Raw genomic sequence first — 22,853 nt, 5'->3', positions numbered from 1 at the left:
ACATTACAATAAGAGGCTTGCTGAAGAATGGAATAATTTCCATTAGTTACATAAAGTCAAAGGAAAAATAGTTGATCCCTTGACAAAATGCCTTAATATAGAGGAAGTTCTATTCACATCTACGGGAATGAGCTTAAAGCCAACACAATGAGTCACCACCTTGCGGAAACCTAACCTAGCAACATTAGAGATCCCATGGTCTAGGTTCAATAGGACAACTAGTTGGGGAATACTCAAAGAAGCACTGACATAAAGGTATGCTCACTCATATGATATTTATTACCTATGTGAGATGGATGTGAGGTCGTATCTTTGGGAGCTGATATGGCTAAACTTTCTAAAAGGCTCATGAAGAAAGGATTGTTCACGACCGAAATGAACACAATGGTAAGAAATGATCTATGTCTAGATACGCTATGTGTGATATTTCTTGTTTTGATTCTACTATAAAAAGTGATGAGTTCAAGACTCTAGTTCACTACCCACAAAGTAGATCCAAGTAGTACTCTTTATGAAAGGTTTAATTTTTACAACACCTATTCAGATGTATGTCATATCTTACTTCCCTTATTTGAATATCAAAGTTCTCTTGTTTTCTATTCAAATGTGGGGTATCACTTCTTGGATTGATTGTTGTATCCTCTAGACAGATCCCTACCAGTGAAATTTCTGTCTTAGGACATTGCAATTTGCAGGCCTCAATCTATATAATTTCGTATTTGTATTTCTGTTGTAAACATCAAAATTCAAATATGTTTTCTGATTATGATTCTTGTATATAAATTTGATTTAATTGTGATTGTTTATTAGATTTCATGTTTTGATTACGTTTGTCACAACACCATATTGGTTGATTGTCCTCCAAGTGGATGATTGTTAAGTTGTGGAGTTTGATTCTCTTTGACCTTATTAACTCTACAAAGATCAAGCATAGGGTTAAGATTGTATACCATAATCCAAGGCTTCTAGAGAATTTTTTTTTGGAACAAAGGCTTCAACCAAGAGCTAAGTATCAAGGAGAAGTTATCAATACAATCTTCGACTAAGAACGAAGGTGTAAGATGAAGATAGTTAGAGAGAAGCTGATTGGAAAAGGTTGTTGAATGTTTCTCCTAAATAAAGCTTCAGGATCAAGGATATGAGAAAGATGTGAATCACAACCATGAAGTGGAGCTTTAGCTTGCAACCAAAGTATGAAGACTTGGTAGTGAACCTAAACACCAAAGCACAACTTCACTTTTGGTGATGAGAATCAATCATACTATTTGGACTTCAATTTGGCCTATAAGGTGGGAACTAATTATTCCATCATGAACCAATATATGTATGTGATGTGGGCCTGATTCATAATAAATTAGGTCAAATGTCTATTATAAGTAAATCTCTTTATATTGATTGTAACTATAATGCACAAAATGTATCCTCAAGATTATCAATAATTTTTTTATATAGTTTATTTATGGATGTAGATTGGTTACTATATTTAATTTAACCATTTTAAATCCTTTTGTTTTTATTCTTCTCATTTTTATTATAACGCTTGCATTTTTCAAATCCTTAATCCTAACAAGTCTGTCTACTATAGAGGCATAATACATGGCTATAGCCTTTTATGCAACCCAGTGTGTTTGGATGCAATAAGTTATCAAGAATATTGGAAGTTCATAAGCCAAAGGAACCAACGTATCAAATGATAATATTTCTACTATAAAGCTTACAAAATCCTATTCTCCATGGAAGAAGCAAGCATATTGATGTGATTTAATTTCTTCAGAGATCTTACAAATAGTGAAGTTTTTATTATAGAGCATTTAAATAGGATTAGCTTGCAGATATAATGACTAAGCAACTAAAATTAGATTAATTGTGAAGCTAATGAGTCTACTTGGAGTTCAATGTGCTGCGTACATCAAATGCCATAAGCATGTTTTATTTAAGGGGGGAGTTGTTAATTATTGCACGTGTAGGTTTCTTTGAGTGTTACCTTGTTACCATTTATAATAGACTTCCTAGTCCTCAGGATGATTTCTAGCTAGTAAGTTACAATTAGTTAGTTGTAAGTTCCTTCTTTCCAGTACCTTATGTTTTTTGTATTGCTATATATAGCCTACAGATCTATCAATTTAATCGTGAGTTTTAGTTTCACAAATTCAAATGATTGGAATATGTGTTTCTTTTGATATAACGTATATATCAAGATCTAATGTTGAGAGGTGAAATTTTTTATCATGTAGAGTACGAGAGTCTGAGCAAATCAATATGATTGTGCCGATAACTTTGTTCTTTTGTCAGACTATATATTAGCTTAGCCCATTATATTACTTCTCGACCCATGCCCATCTCGGTATGTATATATGTGTTATGTTTGATCATTATTCAAGGGAATGAGAAGAAAAAAATTATGATGGTATCGTAGCAAATATGATATATCTTCTTTTTTCCACTCATAAAACCTATTCTTACCCTATTTGACCCTTCACTCTCTCCTCAACTCAATCCCATGCCATCATTTGTCCACCTAAAACCACCACCATGGCCGAAGCCCTCCTCAACCAAACAAGGTATTTAACATTAGGGATGTCAAATATTATATCTCTCTCCTTCTTGATCTTAACTGGATCAACTATGATGTGTGTGAGGGAACTTTTCTCCATTCACTATATTGAATTTGACGTTACAAATCACTTAAAAATAACAACTACAAAGAGCCTTCTTGATCTTAACGGGACCATCTCCCAATTTTAATTTTAAAAAATTTCTAAGAAGGATTTGTTGGCTCGTAATGTGTGGGCTAGTCTTAAAAACCTCTTCCCAGTGAACAAATATGTGAAGTCAATGGAGATCAATCTATCACCGACCACTTCACCAAGATCAAAACCATTGCGACCTACTTGAAAACATCAAATCGTCGATGCTGAACAAAAATCTAGTGATCTACGCAATCAATGTTCAATGTTCTCACCTCAAGGTTTGATTATGCTGTGCTAGAAGAATTAGACACAAATCTCCCCTCCTACTTTTCACGTTACTCATGCCTCGTATCCATCTTTCTCTTCAATAGTAATATTCTTTAAACTAGCGACAATAATTAATACATCAGCGGTGTGGGATCGTCCACTTCCTAGCTAATGACTATAGCCTTCAATAGTTATTATCTTAGTGGTCGCCTCGACCTATTGCTGGCATGTTGGCCCAACTCCAATCTAGCCACTAACCACCTTCAATATTGGTTATCAGGCCCACACGATTGCTATCACACAATCCAATCCTATGGCCCAAACATCGCCAGTGGCCTAATCATATCTATGCCAATAACAATGACCACCCCACCTATCTTCCTCACTTGTCCAACTCTTTTTCACATATCCAACTCAGATGTTCAATTCAATCTTCCCAAAGTGACAAAGGGGGGAGTACAATAGCAAACTATTTCATGGTTATTTTCGATCTCATGGAATCCAATTTCAATTCTAGTGTCCCTACTGATGCAAGTGGTACAAGTGTTGATGCATGGCTTGATGATGTCAGCACTAGTAGAAATGGAAAAAAGATAACATCAGCACTAAATTTGTCAAAGTGATCCAACAGTTAGACGAAATTCGCGCACGACATGTAAAACGGGCCGATTAAGAAAACTCATCGCTTCGACATGACGTGTGGTGTCTTCTGGCCATCCGGGATCGTTTAGGGCCTCAAAACGCGTTTTTTCTATTTATTTTAATTACGAAAACTTTTTATTTTGAGTTTTGGTTTAGATGATTGATTGCAGATTTTTTCCTCATTAATTACAATCTTTTAGGGTTAAGAATTTATGTTTATCTGATCCTCCTTATAAGGATCTCCTTATTCATTGTTTGAGGACGTTTTTTGTATTAATAACTAATAAAAAAAATTCAGCTTTGGAGTCATCTTTGTTCTTTGTGTTCATGTTGTTTGTAATTGGTCATTCAATTGATTGTCTGGGCATCACCTACACTTTACAACAAAATGGAAGATCCAAATGCATGCTTCAAACATTAAACGATATGGTTCAAACTTCAAACCTTCTTTTTCACTCTTATCTCCCAACAACTTTTTGGAATGAAGGATTCAACAAGGCAACCCATTTTCTCATTATCCTTCCTTCATTTGTGATAAACAACAACACACCTTACTTCTGATTAATGAAAAACCATCCAACTTACTCTTATGTACGAGTATTTAGCTTTCTATGTTTCTCTCACCTCACCACCTCTCACTAATTTCAACCATGGTCAATGCCCTACAAATTCCTAGGATATCCACCCTTCACCACAACTACCAATGTCTTGACCTATCCACCTAAAAGTCATTGTATCTCTTCATGTCTTTTTCGACGAGCCTATATTCCTCTATGACTCCATATTCATAATAAACCCCCAATCCCAGGACTTCTAGGATGATATCCATGATTAGTCAACTATCATGTGACAATAACTAACAACTCCTTGACCCTTCATTGTTTTCTACCACTCGTTGTTGATGCTCAACAACAACCGATCACTCCTTCCATTTCTCTCACTTAAATAATCCATATTTCCACTATCGGTTAACATCGAACACCACCATGCCCATTCTGCTCCTTCCATCATCCACCAAAAATAACACATCACGCTACAATCACCCACCATATATATTCCTAATCCAAAAGCGTTTTTACCAAACCTCAAAATTATTTCAATATCAACACCTACTCTCTCTTACCCATCACATGTTCGTACTTATAGGACTTATAAGACCTACACTAACATAAAACCATAACTGGATAATTCTATGCTCGTATTTCTAATGCTACATGGGTGATTGTTGCCCAACCCCATGTAGTTGATATGGTGAGATAAATGTGGTTTTTCAAAAATAATAATAACAATAATAATCAATAGAGATGGTTCACTTACCCTCTACAAAGTAAGGCTTGTTGTGAACATCCAAATTTAACAAGGCATTGACTATGATGAGACCTTCGGTAAAATAGTTAAACTAGTTACCATTTGCATGCTCCTCACTCTTGTGGTATCCCAACATTCGTCTATCCATAAAATTTATGTGATGAATTCCTTTCTGACTATCACAATCAAAAAAAGGTTTACATGCATCAACCCCTTACATCTAAACATATAATTTCCCAATCATGTGTGTCACCTTCAACATTCCTTGTATAGCCTTAAACATGGCCCGCATTCCAGTAACCACAATTTGATGAGCATGATGTACGACTTGAGTTTCAACATAGTCGTAATAACTCATATCTCTTCATTTATCACTACCCTCAAGCTACAAATTACATGCTCTTATGCATGTATGTCATTATTCTTATTTTTTTCCTCCGTTGATCTACTTTAACACATAGCTTGGTCAAAAATTATAGATGATAGATATCGAGGATATGGGCTATATTTTGGGTATCTACATTGTTCACTTACCATGTGGCCTTTTCTTATCTCAACCGAAATATGCCACTAAATTTTTTGGAATGTGCTAACTTGATGAATTTCAACCCATTCATAATGCCATTAAGGTTATTCATAAAATTGATGCATATAGTACTCTAGTAGCCTATCCTACATTATTTCAATCTAGTCGGGCATTAAAGTACTTAACATTCATGAGACCTTACATATCTTTTGCTGTCTACAAACCTATCTATTTATGCACGGTCCATGGGGCCATACTTACATGATCTCAAACATATTCTTGACGCATATGGGGTACCAATGGATCACATGTTATGTTTACATGCTTCACCATCTACTTGCCTTATTGCTTATTCGAATGCCAAGTGGGGGGCTTATGTTTACCCGATGATCTACATAAGGCTACTATATACTTTTAAGGAAAAACTTGTATCTTGGTCGTCTAAATGCCAAGGTGTTATTTCTTGTTTGAGTGGTGAGGACAAATATCAGGTTCTAACTAATGTTGTTGCTAAAACATGTTGGGTCTGTAATATACTATGTGAGCTTTGTCCTCTACCAAGCAAGGTGACTTTAGTCTAATGTGAATATCATGGCATGTACATGTCCTCAAATCCATTTTTTCATCAAATATCGAAGATCTAGATAAACATTCAGTTCGCCAAAAATTAGGTCGCCACAAGCGAATGTTCATTTTTCTACTCATGTTAAAATTATGAAGGGGTGTTAGATTGCATATTAGCTTAGCCAATTGTATTAGTTCTCCACCCAGGTCCATCTTGGTATGTATATATGTGCAGTATATGTTCATTATTCAAAGGATAAATACAATATACATTATCACTTTTTATTGGATATCAATGCATGTGTTGATTTATTATCGAGCCACCTAATAAGAAAAATATATCAAATGTATACCTTTGCACAAGCATGTCTTACTTTTGTCCATTTGACTTCATGATATGGTATAGAATAAAGCTCTTTTCTCAACTGCAGAATTAAAGGAGTGATCGGACCAATGAATCTCTTCCCATATAAATAAGACATTGGCATATAAACCATCCGACAATAACACCATATGTTTCCTGGAAATATATATCGCCAAATTAAGAAGTAAAACTCTCAGTAGTAAAAAGAGTCCAACAGTTATAGATGGATTGAACCATGAACAATCAAAGTCATGAAAACTGGAAAAAAGGGAAACCTGGAGAGAAGGGAAGAAATGATGGGAGAAGCCAAAACTCCGGAGGCATTGGATTGCTTCCTGACCACTCATATAGCCCAAGTATCTAAATTAAGTTAAATCATCAATTTATCAACAATAGAAGAGATGATCATGCCAAAAAAGTATAATATGTTGGACAAATTAGTTTCACGAGGAACACACCGATAACCAAGTCTTTCCCCATGAGGGGATGGCAGTGACACTGCCATGATCAATAATCCATTTACGAGCTCTAGAACATGCATTCTCATGGCCACCATCAGGTCCTTCTCCGAGCATTCGCATACATATGTAATTGAGTGTCGTGCAAAACATGATACTGTGACCTTCTATGTGAAATCCCCATCCCCCGTCTTCATTCTACATGCACATATGGTATAATTTGGTTATGTTCAATCTCTTGGAATTTTATGAAACTGCTCACTAAAGAAAGCTTAAGTTGGCACATAAGATACCTGGTGATAATATATATACCGTAGGATTTCTTTTCGATCTTCTGCTAAGAAGAATGTATCAAGATGGCCTGTTATATACAAACACATGATCTACAAAAACAAAATATCGATTAATATAAGAATGCATCCAAATAGCAAAACGTAATGCGGAAACAGAAATTATTACTAACGATGGGTGGCATAAAATAATGGCAGCCGTTGTTTGCCGATGGCCAGTGGCCGTCGCTTGCTTGTAGAGCTGCCCAGTAACGAACGGACCTTTTTAATGTATTGGTTACAATGCCATAACTTATCTCGTTCTCCTCCACAACTATCTCTCGTGGTATCGTTTGTTTGAAGTTTTTCTCCCTCAAAAACTATATTTGAAATTAGACAAATAAACAATCATCATACAGTTTAGTTTTAGAACATTAATTACTTCAAGTAAAGCTTACGAATTCAAAATTTTGAAACTTTGTGAACTCATTTTGTCCTTATAACATCCATAATGCAATCAATGGTGGATCCGAAACCATCATAACAACAACAACAAACAAGTGTCCATCATATATTAAAGTTCTGAATTTTAAGTTTTTATGGGCTCCTTTAGTATATATATAGGTGCCAAAAATAATTAAATAAGGACCAATTATATACTTTAAAAAAATCATTTTTTGCCTAAAATTTGAGTTGGGACCCACTTTTAAATGGGGTCATGCATCCAATTTCCAAAATGCGGTCTCCTCTACTAAAATCATGCATGATAGAATTGAATAGTTGAATCATGTCTAGATGACATATAGGATGTGTTTGACACTGAACGTTTGGGAGCGTTCGAAAGCTTCTAACTTCTAGTGTTTGACAAAACGCTCCGTTTTAAACAAAAAGTCTTGTTTGGCACTACAAGCTTCTAACGTTACTTTAAACAAAACGTTCTAAATCCAAATGTTACTTCATGTAGCATTTAACAAAACACTACCAGCTATTTTTGTCAAACACGCTCATAATATAGTGAACAAAACGATAATGGAATGTCAAGTAGCTATTAAATAGATAATTTTGAGTTTAACCCCTATTTATATTTAACTTTGAAAATTTAATTTTTTTTATTTTAGATTTAATAGTATTTATTAAAATTTTGATATCATAATAAATTAATTTTTCATATTAATGTTAATTACTATTTATTTTTATAAGTCTTACATATATTTAGTCAATAACAAAGTATATAAGAAAATATTATAAAGTATTTTATTTTATAAGAAGGATGATTAGGTGAATTTCATATATGCCTTGTTAAGGTTCGTAATATCATATTTGTTTAATTTAAAATCTAAAATCATATTTATCTTTTGTAACTTTTAAAATATCATATTTGTCCAATTTTATTTTAAAAAATAATAATTTATAATCAACTTTATATTTTAGAATCATTATAAAAAAATAAAATAAAATAGATTGACCATACCCTTACCTTTTTTGTCAATTTGTCTTCAATTACCCTTTACCTAATTTTATATTTTAGGATTCAAACAAAAGTTTCACATTCCTTAATCCCCATGTGTTTCCCACTTGGTGTTTTCATATCATACCTATTAAAGAAAAAACAATTACTATGTACACTTGACCATATTACCCTAAGCTATATTTTTTGTCAATTTGTCTTCAATTACCCTTTACTTAGTTTTATATTTCAAGATTCAAAAAAAAGGTTCACACTCCTTAATTTCCATGTGTTTACCACTTGTTGTTTTCATATCATACCTAATTTTGTAGTCTCGACTTTTATGTTTCTCACATTTGTACTTTGATCATTAAACATTTTACTCATCTTTACAATATATAAACATGAAGCAAGACTTTTTCATTGCTTAATTATGGGGATATTAAGCTTTTGTTTCTTGGTTTTCTTCCTATATAAACTTGTTGATGCTCAAATAACCACTAATCCTAGGTAAGTTTTTAGTTGGTAAATTTGACTTCATATCACACTTTTTAACCTATTTTCTTTATTATTTTTTTCACAGTGAGTAGTGAATACTATTAGGTAGGTGATATTATTGGAAATAGTGTCTAAAGTCATTAACTATTGGTAATATTTCTAAATAATTACAAGGTCTTTTAGGTTGTATTCAAGACAAAAATGACGAATTAAAAGAAATAGACATAAGGAGAAAATAAGTTTATTAATTTGTTATATTTAATAAATTAATCTAAAACTATTTTGGAAATAATTATGAACTAATTAATTCAAAGGGGTTGAATACTAATCATTTAAAAGATTGACTAATTGGAATATTTTGGAATCCTTGAGGAATAAGGAAAGAATTTGAAATTCTACATCCCATATTAGATGAGAGAATATTTCAAATTATATCTCTATCCCACATGGGATAGAGATAAACTTGGAAAGGGATTTAAGGCTATATATAGGATGTTAGGGGTTTCATTCCTCCTTGCACCTTGTCTTGAATTTTTGTTAATTTCTTCTATTTCTCTCTATGGGATGAATTTCTTAACCCTTCCTAGGGTTTGTAGAAATTTGACCATCTCTTATCTTTTCTATTGGTTCTCTCTTTGGAGTTATTAAGTGTGATTCCATTAGAGTGACTCTACTTTGGGTCCTCTCATCCAAGAAACATGGTTGGATTGATTATGAAGCTTCAAGAATGGGTCAAAAAGATCAATATTAAGTTGCACAAGAGTTTAGTAATTTCGTCTTTCTTATTAGATTTACAATTTAATAAAGTAAGCTGCTATAATTAGTAAACCTAGATCCTATGGTGCATGTATACTTAGGTGAATTTTTATTGTTTCCGCTGCATTGTTAGAGTGTATTCATGCGTACAAAACCCAACAAGTATATTACTGGAGTTTGAGTTTAAATGTGAATTTTGACCATTTTGACTTTGACTCTGCACTCCTGATGCATCTTGGGATACAAAAAATGTAAATCCATGAATTATTTTTTACTATTCTGCATATACGTGATAAGAAGGTTGGGATGTGTAAGGACTAAAGTGTTACCAGAAAGGTGATATATTACTAGAGTTTAAGTTCGAGGTGAATTTTGACCATTATGACTTTGACGTCGCACTCCTAATACATTTTGGGCTACAGAAAATGCAAACCCACGAATTATGATTGTTCTGTATATACATGATAAGAAGGTTGGTATGTTTAGGTGTTAAATTGCTATCATGAAGTTGATATATTACTTGCGTTTGAGTTCTAAGGTAAACTTTTGACCCTTTCGACTTTGACCTGAAACTCTTCCCGATACATCTTGGGCTATATGAAAGCAAAACCATGAATTTTTTGTAACTATTTTGCATATACATTATCAGGGATATTTAGGGGTTAAAGTTATATTTATGGGCAATATGGCAATTTTTTTATTATAATTTTTCTTGAATATAATAATTAGATTTTGATAAATACAATATTTTGAAAATTAAGATAATAATGATAAATATGTTATTTAGATTTTGATAAATACACCTACTCTCTCTCTCTCTACCTCTCTCTCTCTCTCTCTCTATCTCTCTCTCACGACCATTCCGCCCCTTCAACTTCTATCTAGAAAATACTTGATCGGTTTTAGAGGATGAGCTTTTCCCTTTCATGTAGGATTATGAGCTTCTACACAAGACCGACTCGATTGGTTAAGACATCAATTGGAAGCTTTATTTTGCCAATACACATGAAAGTTTCAACTTCCTCTCTCACCAAATTCCTACAAACATACTTTGAGGTATTTTTTGCATCCATAGGAAGATGACTCAATAGTGTTGAAGGATAATCATTTATTTTGTTTTGGATAATCAAATTTATGGTGTTAAAGTGTAATCCATTTATGTTTTCATTTAAAGATTGTAAATAGATTTTGTAAATTAGTTTTAAAGTTAATTGAGATTCATGTCCCTTGTTCTTTATACTTGATTTTAAACGTGGTTTTTCAAATATTAGTTGATTTTAAACATATTTAGAGGAATGTTGATAGGAATTAAAATTCGATTTTTGTTGTTTGATTTTCATTTTGGTTGTGTGTGTGTGTGTTGGAGTTTCAAATTTTCATTGTGATTGTAGTTGTCTTTTTTTATCTTTTTCTCAATGTATGCGTGCTTGATTTTCAGGTTGTTAATTTGCAAATGTTTGCAAGTGTCTGCACTGAGAACGGCAGTTCCTACAAGTTCATGTCTTTATGTGTGTAAGTTAGAAGATTGTTAATGACTGAAGAAGATGAATTGGGTGGTGGTGCTTGGAGGGTATACTGGATGGGGTCATGTAAGAAACAAGAGAGAGAGAGAGAGAGAGAGAGAGAGAGAGAGAGAGAGAGAGAGAGAGAGAGGTGGGGTGATAGTTTTGTACCCTATCTAGATTTTTTTTTTTTTTGCTTTTTAGGTTTTGTTTTTTTTGTGTTTTGTGTTTTGTGTTTTTTTTTTTTTTTTTTTTTTTTGCAAACCACATGGACCAAATTTATATTTTATTCAAGATTTTTTAGTCATTGTAAAAGATAAAATTCTTTTGCTTTAGGTTTATGATTTTACATGAAAAATAAAGTTTGAATAAACAAATAAAATGAAAGATCTACTTATACATTATGATATGACATTAGGTCATTTTCAATGGGAGTTGAATAGAAAGTTGAATCCTATTAAACTGTAACAAGATTTTGGTTTTATTATTAAACGTAAACAAGCAATCAACAAACATAGAAACGCTACCAAACAAGACTAAAGTTGCATATTATACAAGTTAATGAGTTATTTAGGTTGCATGTGTTTATGACCAAATTGTCCGTTTAGTAGCACTGGTACACGACCCCACTAAAGTTTAAAATTACTAAATTGTCCATCATGATCGGTGAGTTAACAAATATTATATATGTTTATAAAACTTGTTTACAATCTATAATGTTAAGTTATATTTTAAAATATCAATTAGAAATACCTAAATATAGACCTGACGATTCTTACTTCTGTGTCGTGTATACATGTGAAACATGAATTTACATGACAAGAATTATAAAATGTTTTTGTTATTAAACACGAAAATGATACGTAATTAATCTATGTGACACGTGATAGGACATGAATCCACATGTTTTTAACTATGTTACACGAAAACACACATTTAAAAGAATTTATACATGCATTGTCTAATAACATTTTTAAGCTAGGAAAACATGCTTTAAATTCGTGCGTATACATGTCACATCTCATGTATATCGTGTCGCATGTCATACAAATTTAATTCGTCTCTTGTACGTGTTTAAACATGTAAATTCGTGTTTGACACGTGTAAAGACAAAAAAATATAAATTTAGAATTCATATCGACACAAATAGACACGAAAAACAAAATTTTAAAACATATATATGAAAAACTCGTATCATGTCAGTCACGTGGTGTATCAAATTTCTAGGTCTAACATGTAATATATATATATATATATATATATATATATATATATATATATATATATATATATATATATATATAATCATACGTTAATATTAACATTGTAATTTACTATAATACTATACATACATAAATTTATAGTAGAATAATAATATAAAAATGAATATATGAATAATCATATTTTAATATTTATATTAAAATTACTACAATACTACACATATAGAAAATTCATAACAGAATAATAATATAAAAATAATATTTTCACGTTCTCATTATATTTATCTATTTTATTTAAATACACACATACACATATACACACATGCATGTAAATATGTGTGTATATGCTAATTATATTTATCTATTTTATTTAAATACACACATACACATATACACACATGCATGTAAATATGTGTGTATATGCTATGCCATTACACATATAACAACATAATAAAATAACCTTATTCAATATTTTGATGGGAGCAACTATAGTAATAGATCTCTTGTATAGATTTTTTATAAATTATATTTTCACTAATTGTATTAAACAACAGTATTATTAAATTAATTCATCTCTAATCATTAAATATTTTTTTAATTAAATTAACTAATTTACCCTATCTAATGAAATATTTTATCAAAACAATATTTCATATTATTATTAAATAAAAACAATATATTAAAATGCATAAAATTAAAACAATATATTATAATATCAAGTCCTTTTTTAAATAAGAAAAAGACAAAATTTCACAAATAGTCATTATGGTTTTGATTTTGTCCCCAAAACAGTCCTTGTGAAATCTTTTTTTGCATGAATGGTTCTTTTGGAAAAAATTGCATTCCATTGATCGCTATAAAAGATGTCCATTAGATGTATTTGTTAAGTTTAAAGAATTTTCTATAATGACTATTTCTACAGTTTTTGAAACTTTGACTAAAGAACATTTGTAAAATTTTGCCTAAGCACCATTTGTGAAATTTAAAATAAGTTGATTAAACCTTGTATTGATTATCATAAATCAAATATGGCAAAAAAAACCTAGAACACATAAAATATAAATAAAAACATATACTTACTAATTTTAATCATAGTGCAAATATATTTTATTTAATATATAATTAATTTTTGTTGTCTAAACTTTATATAAATATTTAAATTACAATACATCATTAAATATTTTCATTTTTATTTTTTATCTAAAAGTGTTGAAGTGTAAAAATATCATTTTATCTATTTTTAATTTTTATGTGATATTATATTTCGAGATTTATCTTTATTTTTCTTATACAAATATACTTATTTTTATCAAAAAAAAAATAGGATGTGTTATTATAAAAAAAAAAATATTATTATAAAAATAATAGTATGATGCTATTTTATTTTAAAAATATAAGTATTTGGTTTTGAGTCAAAAGGTAAAAATATGTTTCGATTTTAGTTTCAAAATATAAATATGATAAATTTTATATTGGTTCGATATAAACTTTTGATATTTAATTTAAAAAATATTATTTTATTTTATCAAAATTTGAATATATATTCCTTAATAAATACATGAATTTTTCAAAGGAAAACTAAAAAAAATTAAAAAACAAAAAAAATAAAAAAACTTTTGTCAGTTAATAATAAAATAATAAAATATTTAATATTTACTTTATCCTTTTTTTTTAACTATGCTACTACTACATATACTAAAATAATTAACCATATGAATAATATGACATTAATTTCATTCAATTCATTTTTTTAAAAGAAAATAAAAATATGTTATATGTTTAAAAGGTTTGTGTTTTTAAAATAATAGCATATCATATTTTTTTTAAATAAATATATTTGTTTAAGAAAAATAAAGATAAATCTCGAAAATAATATCACGTAAATTAGAAATAGATAAAATGATGTTTTTATACTTCAATTTTTTTAGATAAAAAATAATAAAAACGAAATTTTTTAATGATGTATTATAGTTTAAATATTTTAGATAATGTTTAGACACAAAAAATATTTATATATTAAATAAAATATATTTGCGTTATGATTAAAATTAGTAAGTTTTATTTTTTTATTATAAATATTACTTTTTCTATGTTTTAGTTTCTTTGACTTTTTATTTGATTTATGATAGTTAATACAAGATTCAATAGACTTATTTTGAATTTCACAAATTATCTTTATTCACAAATGGTCCATTGAAGAAGCTTCACAAAATATCAGAAATTATCCTTATCTAAAATTTTCTCGATTTAACGGATTCATTTAACGAACATCTATCATAAGGACCAGTGAAATGCAAGTGTTTTATGATGGATGTCCAAATGGACCACTAATGCAAAAAAAAAATGTTTCATAATGATTGTTTTGATGACAAAATCAAAATCATAAAGATCATTTGTGAAATTTTATATAAAAAACATGATAAAGTTATTATGTTTATAATTATAAAAATATGTACCATCATTATGATTTAGCAGTTAATAGTGAATTTAAAATGAAATATAACAAATAGTTAAAAAATAATAAACGTTTAAAGGTTAAATAATATAAGGAAATAAAAAGAAACATTATTAAAAAATGGGTTAAAATGTGGTAACTTTTTACTATTGAATCAAAAAACAATTCAGTGATATTCAATCATAAGAAGCAATTTTGAACTCTAAAAAAACTACCATGAAGATAATAATCCTATATCAATACTTTGTGGATCAGCCAAATGTTGAATTTCGTTGGATTTGAATTTAGGTGGTTTGTGTGATTTGAATTTAGGACAAGTATATATAATATAGGAGATGCTTAATTCTCAAATTATAATCACTAAATATTTAAAATTTTGTTAATTAATTAGGTATATATTTATGGTTTTGTATTTGTATATTTTTATGTTGTTAAATTAACACTGTGTGTGTATATATAGACACCCTATGAACACATGAGTGTTATCATGATTCATGCCGTACCATGTGTAACAGATCAAGGACCGATTTTAACAAAACATCGAACTCGCTATTGCTACAAAGCTGTTAAAAACATAGTGCTATAAACTTGAAGTCTTGTTAAAATCACCCCATCTATAGCTTCTGTCTAATCATATTATATAATTATATTAATTATTTCACGGTCACAAATAAGAAATGAATTCAGAAATATACGTTAAAATCATGTCATAAAAAACCCTTAAATCACAATATGTAAAACTGTAAATACTTTTTAATTTTTTTTTTCTGTGTAACATCATAGTACCTGAAAGCGCCAAAGATAATCTCCGCATGGTTTTTGCTTGTGACGGTTGTTGAAGAAAAAACAACGAGCTTGCTTAACCTGTTCCAACTCTTCGGGAGTCGCAACATAGTTTTCATCAAACTCCCATATTTGTCTTCCTACGAAATTATTTGTGCTGAATAAATACGGATCATCTTTGTCCCCTTGCCCGATTCTCAACCTCCACATCGTTATATTTCAAGTCTTCCTCCCTAATCTTGTTTGCTTGGGAGTTGGGACCATAAGTTTATATATGAGTCGAGTTCAAATTTTGGACCAATCAAACTAAAATAGAGGATACAAATGTAAAAGGTAAATTTAAAGAAAATAATATGTGTGGCTTTCGTAAAGAAAAAGTAGAATTACACAAATGCAGATAACCTAATGTTACTTACAAAATGATAATTGTTATAATTAAAAATGTATATTGATACTTGTGGACAAGCGATGAGAAAGTGAAGTTTTAACAACATGCATTTATAAAATAGTTGCTTGTAATATGAACAATGACCAAAAGAGTCAAGTACAATAATCAGGGACCGATTTAGGGAGTCGGGTGGCACCGACAACTTCTGATTTTCCGGCTGCAATGGAAAAAATTTCGAAATTTTTCAATATTTTTATTTTTTCTATTATTGTGTAACCCTGTCTTTCCCGTACAATCTCTACTGTGAAATTTTGCGTCCGCCCCTGACAATAATTTGGCTATCTAATTCTAAAATTAGATAAAATGAATAGATACGAATAACTTGTATGACCAGAAACATTTATATTGATGCGTGAAACTACGTGCAATCTGATACATCAAAGCATTTGCTTCAAATATATAGTCAACTACATAATTCATATTAATGCTGTAATTGTTCATTCAAAATCCAATTCAATCATAACAGTAATAAGACAAATAATAATAATAATAATAATAATAATAATAATAATAATAATAATAATAATAATAATAATAATAATAAGCTGAAAGGAGCTCGTTGCCGCAGTCTAATAAAAAGATGTCTGATGCGGATTGCAATGGTCATCACGACATTTTGGATCGTGTGGAATTATAGTTTCTAATTTTTTTTTGGATTTTTAATATGCTATAAAAGATGTAAAATACTTTGGGATCGGTAGTTATATAATCCAAACTAGTGGGTGAGCCTGTGGTAAACCACGAGTCACCTTTGTGTCAATGAGATGCATTTTGTTTTATTTACATGTCATCTTTGTGGTAATGAGATGTGTTTTGTTTTATTCAGAAACGATGCCGATGAGAAAAAGATGACAAAATGAAGCCCAAAACAGAAGCACAAATCGATAAATGGAAAATGGACAAAATGAAGATAAAAATGGTCAAAGGGACTGAAAGTGAGAAATATTAAAACACATGTGCCAAATTCGTAATGAAATATAAGTAGTAAGACGGAAAAATGGACAAAAATAAGGCCAAAGTGACTTAAAGTTACAAATATTAATAGATATGAAGCCAATTTCTAATTACAACATACCAGAGATTAAAATTGTCAAACTATAGAAAATATCGTGGCAAATGTTGAAACATACAAAATAATGAGACTTAAAGTGGAAAATATTAAAAGACATGGATCAATCTCTAATTACAACATATTAGAGACTAAATTGTCAAATTATACAAAGTATTGTGGCAAAATCTTGAAACATATAAAATATGTATAAAAAGTATTGTGGCAAAATTTTAAAACATATAAAATATAATATTACTAGTGACCATGTCTATTAATATAATACTAGTGGGTGAGCCCGTGGTGAACCACGGGTCACCTCTGTGGCAATGAGATGCGTTTTGTTTTATTCACAAAGGATGACGATGAAAAAAAGATGACAAAACGAAGCCCAAAACAGAAGCACAAATCGATAGACGGAAAAATGACAAAATGAAGGTAAAATTGGTCAAATGGACTTAAATGAGAAATATTAAAACATGTGTGGCAAATTCGTAATGAAATATAAGTAGTAAGACGAAAAAAAGGACAAAAAGAATGCCAAAATGGTCAAATGGACTTAAAGTGACAAATATTAATAGATATATGGTTAATTTCTAATTACAACATACCGGGAATTAAAATTGTCAAACTATAGAAAATATTGTGGCAAAATGTTGAAACATACAAAATAACGGGACTTAAAGTGGCAAATATTAAAAGACATTGGTCAATCTCTAATTACAACATATTAGGGACTAAATTGTCAAACTATACAAAGTATTGTGGCAAATCTTGAAACATATAAAATATGGACTAAAATTATCAAACTATAAAAAATAGTGTTGCAAAATTTTAAAACAAATATACTTTTACTAGTGACCATGTCTATTAATATAGTATAGTAATATAACAACTTTGTAATTTGTTGTTTTTCTAATTTCTTGCTAGAATATTTTATTTTCGACATGCAAAATAATGAAGGCCAACCAAGTTCCGGTTACTGTTTTTCTTACACATGCCACTTCAGTATTTGTTGATACATTCATTTCTTTCTATTATTGTAGTTATTAATTATAGAGTAAATTACAATGTTTTAAAAACCGATTTTTTAATTGAACCGGTCGGGTGACGTTTTCCGGTTCAACCGGTTTAACCGGTTCAACCGGATGGTTAAATCGGTTCTATATTTTGATATGTTTTTAATTATCTTGCATACAGTGATTACAAAACTTGCATTTTTTTAGTATTACAAACATAAATAGAATGCAATATATAAAAACAATCATTATAAAAGTCAATATCAAACAAAGAAGCTCAAAACAAATACAAAAATCCAAAAATATCTGGTTCAACCTGGTCCATTCCGGTTTAGTTCGGCCAGTTCGGCCGGTTGAACCGGTTTTTTACCAAAACCGACCGGTTCAATCCGGTCAGGAAATCATTATAAAATCGGTCCAAATCGAACCGCCTTCACCTCCGGTTCCCGGTCCGACCGGTTCAACCGGCCGGTTCAAACAAATTTTAAAACACTGGTAAATTACAATTTTTTTTTTGCTCCTATCACTTTTAGGTGGTGTTTGTTTTTTCTAAAATAACTCTTCTAACCACTTATTGTTGTGTCGCGCAACACATACGCAGCACTTGGTCATTCGCAGCTGTTTGTTTTTCAGAAGACTTCTGACTTAAAAACTGTTGCGCGTGTGCTGCGTGGCACAACACTTGACCCTCTGATTCAAACCTCTTCACACCTTACTTTAACTTATTGCAGCAATCTACAAATGTTAAAAACCAAACAAACTTTTTATTACATGTTGCAGCCGTTTGGCCTCCCTCTTCTACTACAGAGGGTTGCAGAGGTGATCCATAAACTTCAGACATTTCCGTTTCGAAAAAACAAACGATACCTTAGGCGTTTTACCTCACTCTCAGTAAAATGGCAAATATATATCTTTTTTTTTATCTTTTACTAATATTATTTATTTACTTTTTATTTTTCAATAGGGCTACCCACCAGCACACCTTTTACTCGAAACCCACCCCCTTCCAATCCACACTTGGATCCAAATTCATAAATAGAAAATTCATGAAATAACCAAAATTGAGGGGGGCTTTTAAGCATTTAACCAAGGAATTTTGAGTTTTAGAAAATGATCACGAGATACGCAGAGGGAGCTCTACGGATCGTTTTAAACCTTTGAGGAACGATGAATAATACCGAGGAATTGACGTGACATCACTAAAAGACAAAAAAATATGGTGGAATCCGCAGAGAAATCAACAATTCCGCAGAGGTGTTGCAGGGATCCGCAGAGACGGCTCTGCGGATCTGTCGGAGAGGAGCAACTATCATTTCCTCAGAGAATTTAAACTTCCGCAGAGAGTTAAATGGATCCGCAGAGCCACCTCTGTGGAACCATGATACCCACCATATCATTTATCTTTTAGTGATGCCACGTTAATTTCTCGGTATTATTCATCGTTTCTCAAAGGTTTAAAGCGATCTGTAGAGCTCCCTCTGCGGATCTCGTGGTCATTTTTCAAAACTCAAATTTTCTTGGTTAAGTGCTTAAAACACCCCCCTCAATTTTGATTATTTCATGAATTCTCTCATTCATAAAACCCAAAAACCCACAAAGGTGACTAAGGTGAACTGTATAGAAAATGGGCTTAAAAAAAATAGATGGTGATATTGCAGCTCTCTCACCATTAACCAGTCAAAGTTATAAATAATAACTATTATCTTTTTTAACTTTTACCTATTAATATATAAATATTAAAAAAAAAATGATATCGTAGCACATCAAAGTTTAGGATTGGTCATCGATTTTTCTTTATATCAACTTACCTATCAAATTGATATTTTTTGATATAGAACACATGTGACCTGGTTGGCCACATGGTACACTTTGGTCAAAAGAGTTTGCCATATAGTGCTGCCATGACATCTATATGGAATATTGTTATTTTTATAAATAGTTTAAGGAAATTGAGTAATCTAATTATTTTTTAATGTTAATTTAACTAAATAATCAAAAAAAATTACAAAAATAATCACTTTGTTTGAAATTGACATTCCGGACAAAAAAAATACTTTTTTTAACTGATTATAGAACGACATTCGAGATTCCAGACTAAAATTTCAGGAAAAAAAGACTTCGGAATAAAAAAAAATTACCTTAGATTTAACAAAAGTTTAAACAAATATAGTAATGTTATATCAGTGCATAAAATCAGACATTTTATTGAAAACGTTGATATTAAACACTTACAAAATGGACGTTTCGAACATAAATCATGATATTTAAAAAAAAAAGTTGGTAAAAAACCAAAAAATAATTCAAGAATGTCGCATTTCATAATGGAACATGTTAGCTGTGTATTTATTATTAGGATATATTGTGTTGTATTTGTATTACTCCCTCATTCCCAAAATTATAGTCCATCTTTCCTTTCTAGTTTGTTCCAAAATAATAGTCCACTTCTGTCACACCCCAAAACCGGAACGGCGGAAACGTTCGGGGGCGGGGGACATCATGTACAATATCAAAACAAAGCGTAGTATTAAACAAGCAACAACATCATCCATTGCATTAATAATATAATTAATACAAGTGTGTTCTGTGAAGTTTATAAGACACCAAAAATATAAATCAAAATAAGAGATGAGTCTTGAACGAGCTTCATCTTCTCAAAACCTGGCATCGGCACCTGTCTACTGATGACCTAAGAATACAAGTTATTTTGAAAGAGTTGATCAGCTTTAAAGCTGGTGAGTTCATAAGCATTTTAGTGTCATCGTTTGTATGAAAATGTTTGTAAGTGTTTGATGTATAAGTTTGTAAATGTTTGTATATCCTAGAAAATCATATATTTTCTACAAAACGTAGCCTTCTCCCAAGGCATCAAATGCTCTGTATGTTTGTTTCTTGTAAGAGTGTGTATTTTTCCAAGTGTGACTATTATTAACCAAAAATATAGTTTTTACATTACTGTTTATGTGAGAAGATCACAATGTGAATGCAATGGGGAAATAATAAAGTACTATAGTGTTGTATTATAGTAACTACTGTTGTACTAACTACCTTAAACCAATTGTTATTTAAGGTATAATGTGATATGATTGCACCATACTATCGACTAAAAACACGACGATGAAAGACGTCGGAAGAAATGACATTTGGCACCCGTAGACTTGCAAGTCCCACTGTAGCGAACAACAAAGTGTAGGATAGTCAATCCAATATAGATCTATACACAAATTCACGCTCTCCCTCCAGGAGACTCTAGATACAATACGAGCCATGGCAGTGATGTCATGCCCCGAAACAGTGGTTCACATTTATGTTATAGTATTCTTGTATATGTATTGTATGTACTAGTGTAATGTATGTTCTCTTTGTCTAGTATGTAGTATGTTCTCTTTGTTTCTCATCATAGTATGTTCTCTTGTATAATGTATAATATGTATTGTTTTTCATTATAGTATTCTCTATATGTTTCTCGTTATAGTATGTTTGTTCTGTTTCTCATATAGTATATTCGTTTTATTTCTCATATAGTAGGTCTGTTCTATTTCTCATATAGTAAGTTTGTTCTGTTTCTCATATAGTAAGTATTGACTCATGTATGAACTGAATCTTTGTATGTTTCATTGTACTAGAAGTAATGAGTAGTATCTTCCTAAACTATACATATTATAGTTTACTAGTAGAGCTATTTGTATAACTGAGTGTATTGAACTGAGATAAAAGCTTTTATGTCTTATACATATATACATAATATATAACTAAGTATCAAACGACACTCGGACAAACAACAGGGTACTCTAAGTCCACAACCAAACGAGGAACATGAAATAAAGTAAGTTATCAGTCCTAAGTCCTTCAAACCTTACTTATATAACTATATATGCATTAGACATGGTTTTGACAATATATAAGTTTAAAAAGAAGTTTTGTAAAACATTTTGAAGAGTTTAATAAAAAAATATTGATGACTTGATGTCATTTTATAAAAGGATTTAAAAGCAGTTTGGCATATAAGAACCAGTTTGATAAAACACTTAAAAGTATAGCAAATCCGTTTGTTTGATAGTTATTAATCACATTTGATTGATATAATAACTATAATTCTTCAACTTGTATTCCCCCCCCCCCCCCCCCTAAAAGCATTTAAAATCATTTAAAATGTAGATTAAGGGGTATGAACGCACCTCTAGTGAGTGATACGGAAGTATGTTTGAAAAAAGATGTAGAGTGTCAGGTGAAACCTTGAGCACACAAAGATCCTAATAAACATATAATGACATGTATGTGTATTTGATTAGTGTATAAACAACTAATTATAAGGGATAACACCCTAATAGACTAGGAAACTCTTAGATTGAAGGGATACAATCACATAAGATTGCACACTTAGGGTGTATGGCCACCCTAAAGAGTTTACGGTCCAAATGGCATGACCATAAGAGTTTACGGTCAAAATGGTTCACGGTCCTATGGTTTACGGTCCAATGACCTTATGGTCATAGGGTTTACAGTCTGGTGAGTTTACCACCGTAAACTCACACTCTTTTGTGCATAGGATGATTTCCAAGCATTTCGAAGGGTTCTAAGTTCCATTCTAG

The 22,853-nt window shown here is 30.8% G+C and overlaps 1 protein-coding gene and 1 long non-coding RNA gene across 5 annotated transcripts in view; one reads left to right on the top strand and one right to left on the bottom strand.

The window, feature by feature from the left end:
* Nucleotides 1–16,107, bottom strand: part of LOC111877937 (beta-amyrin synthase 1) — a 42,404-nt gene extending 26,297 nt beyond the window's left edge. For 2 of the 4 annotated variants that reach the window (XM_052770429.1, XM_052770432.1), the window contains exons 1-6: nucleotides 15,753–16,107; nucleotides 7,283–7,468; nucleotides 7,113–7,202; nucleotides 6,820–7,017; nucleotides 6,637–6,721; nucleotides 6,351–6,517 (exon numbers count right to left, since the gene is read on the bottom strand). In XM_052770429.1, coding sequence (XP_052626389.1) covers nucleotides 6,351–6,517; nucleotides 6,637–6,721; nucleotides 6,820–7,017; nucleotides 7,113–7,202; nucleotides 7,283–7,468; nucleotides 15,753–15,959 — 933 coding nt within the window. In that variant the 5' untranslated portion in view covers nucleotides 15,960–16,107. The remainder of the gene's footprint in view (nucleotides 1–6,350; nucleotides 6,518–6,636; nucleotides 6,722–6,819; nucleotides 7,018–7,112; nucleotides 7,203–7,282; nucleotides 7,469–15,752) is intronic. The other 2 variants (XM_052770431.1, XM_052770430.1) reach the window with 2 other exon arrangements.
* On the top strand, nucleotides 9,374–11,548 carry LOC128133278 (uncharacterized). Its single transcript, XR_008231698.1, has 2 exons — nucleotides 9,374–10,845; nucleotides 11,228–11,548. It is a non-coding gene; the product is annotated as an uncharacterized LOC128133278 (long non-coding RNA).
* Nucleotides 16,108–22,853: the final 6,746 nt, after the last annotated feature.

Source organism: Lactuca sativa, chromosome 4 (genome assembly GCF_002870075.4).
Source record: "Lactuca sativa cultivar Salinas chromosome 4, Lsat_Salinas_v11, whole genome shotgun sequence".
Classification (NCBI taxonomy): domain Eukaryota; kingdom Viridiplantae; phylum Streptophyta; class Magnoliopsida; order Asterales; family Asteraceae; genus Lactuca; species Lactuca sativa.
The sequence above is the reverse complement of the archived record's forward strand: the minus strand, read 5'-3'. Positions and strand labels throughout refer to the sequence as shown.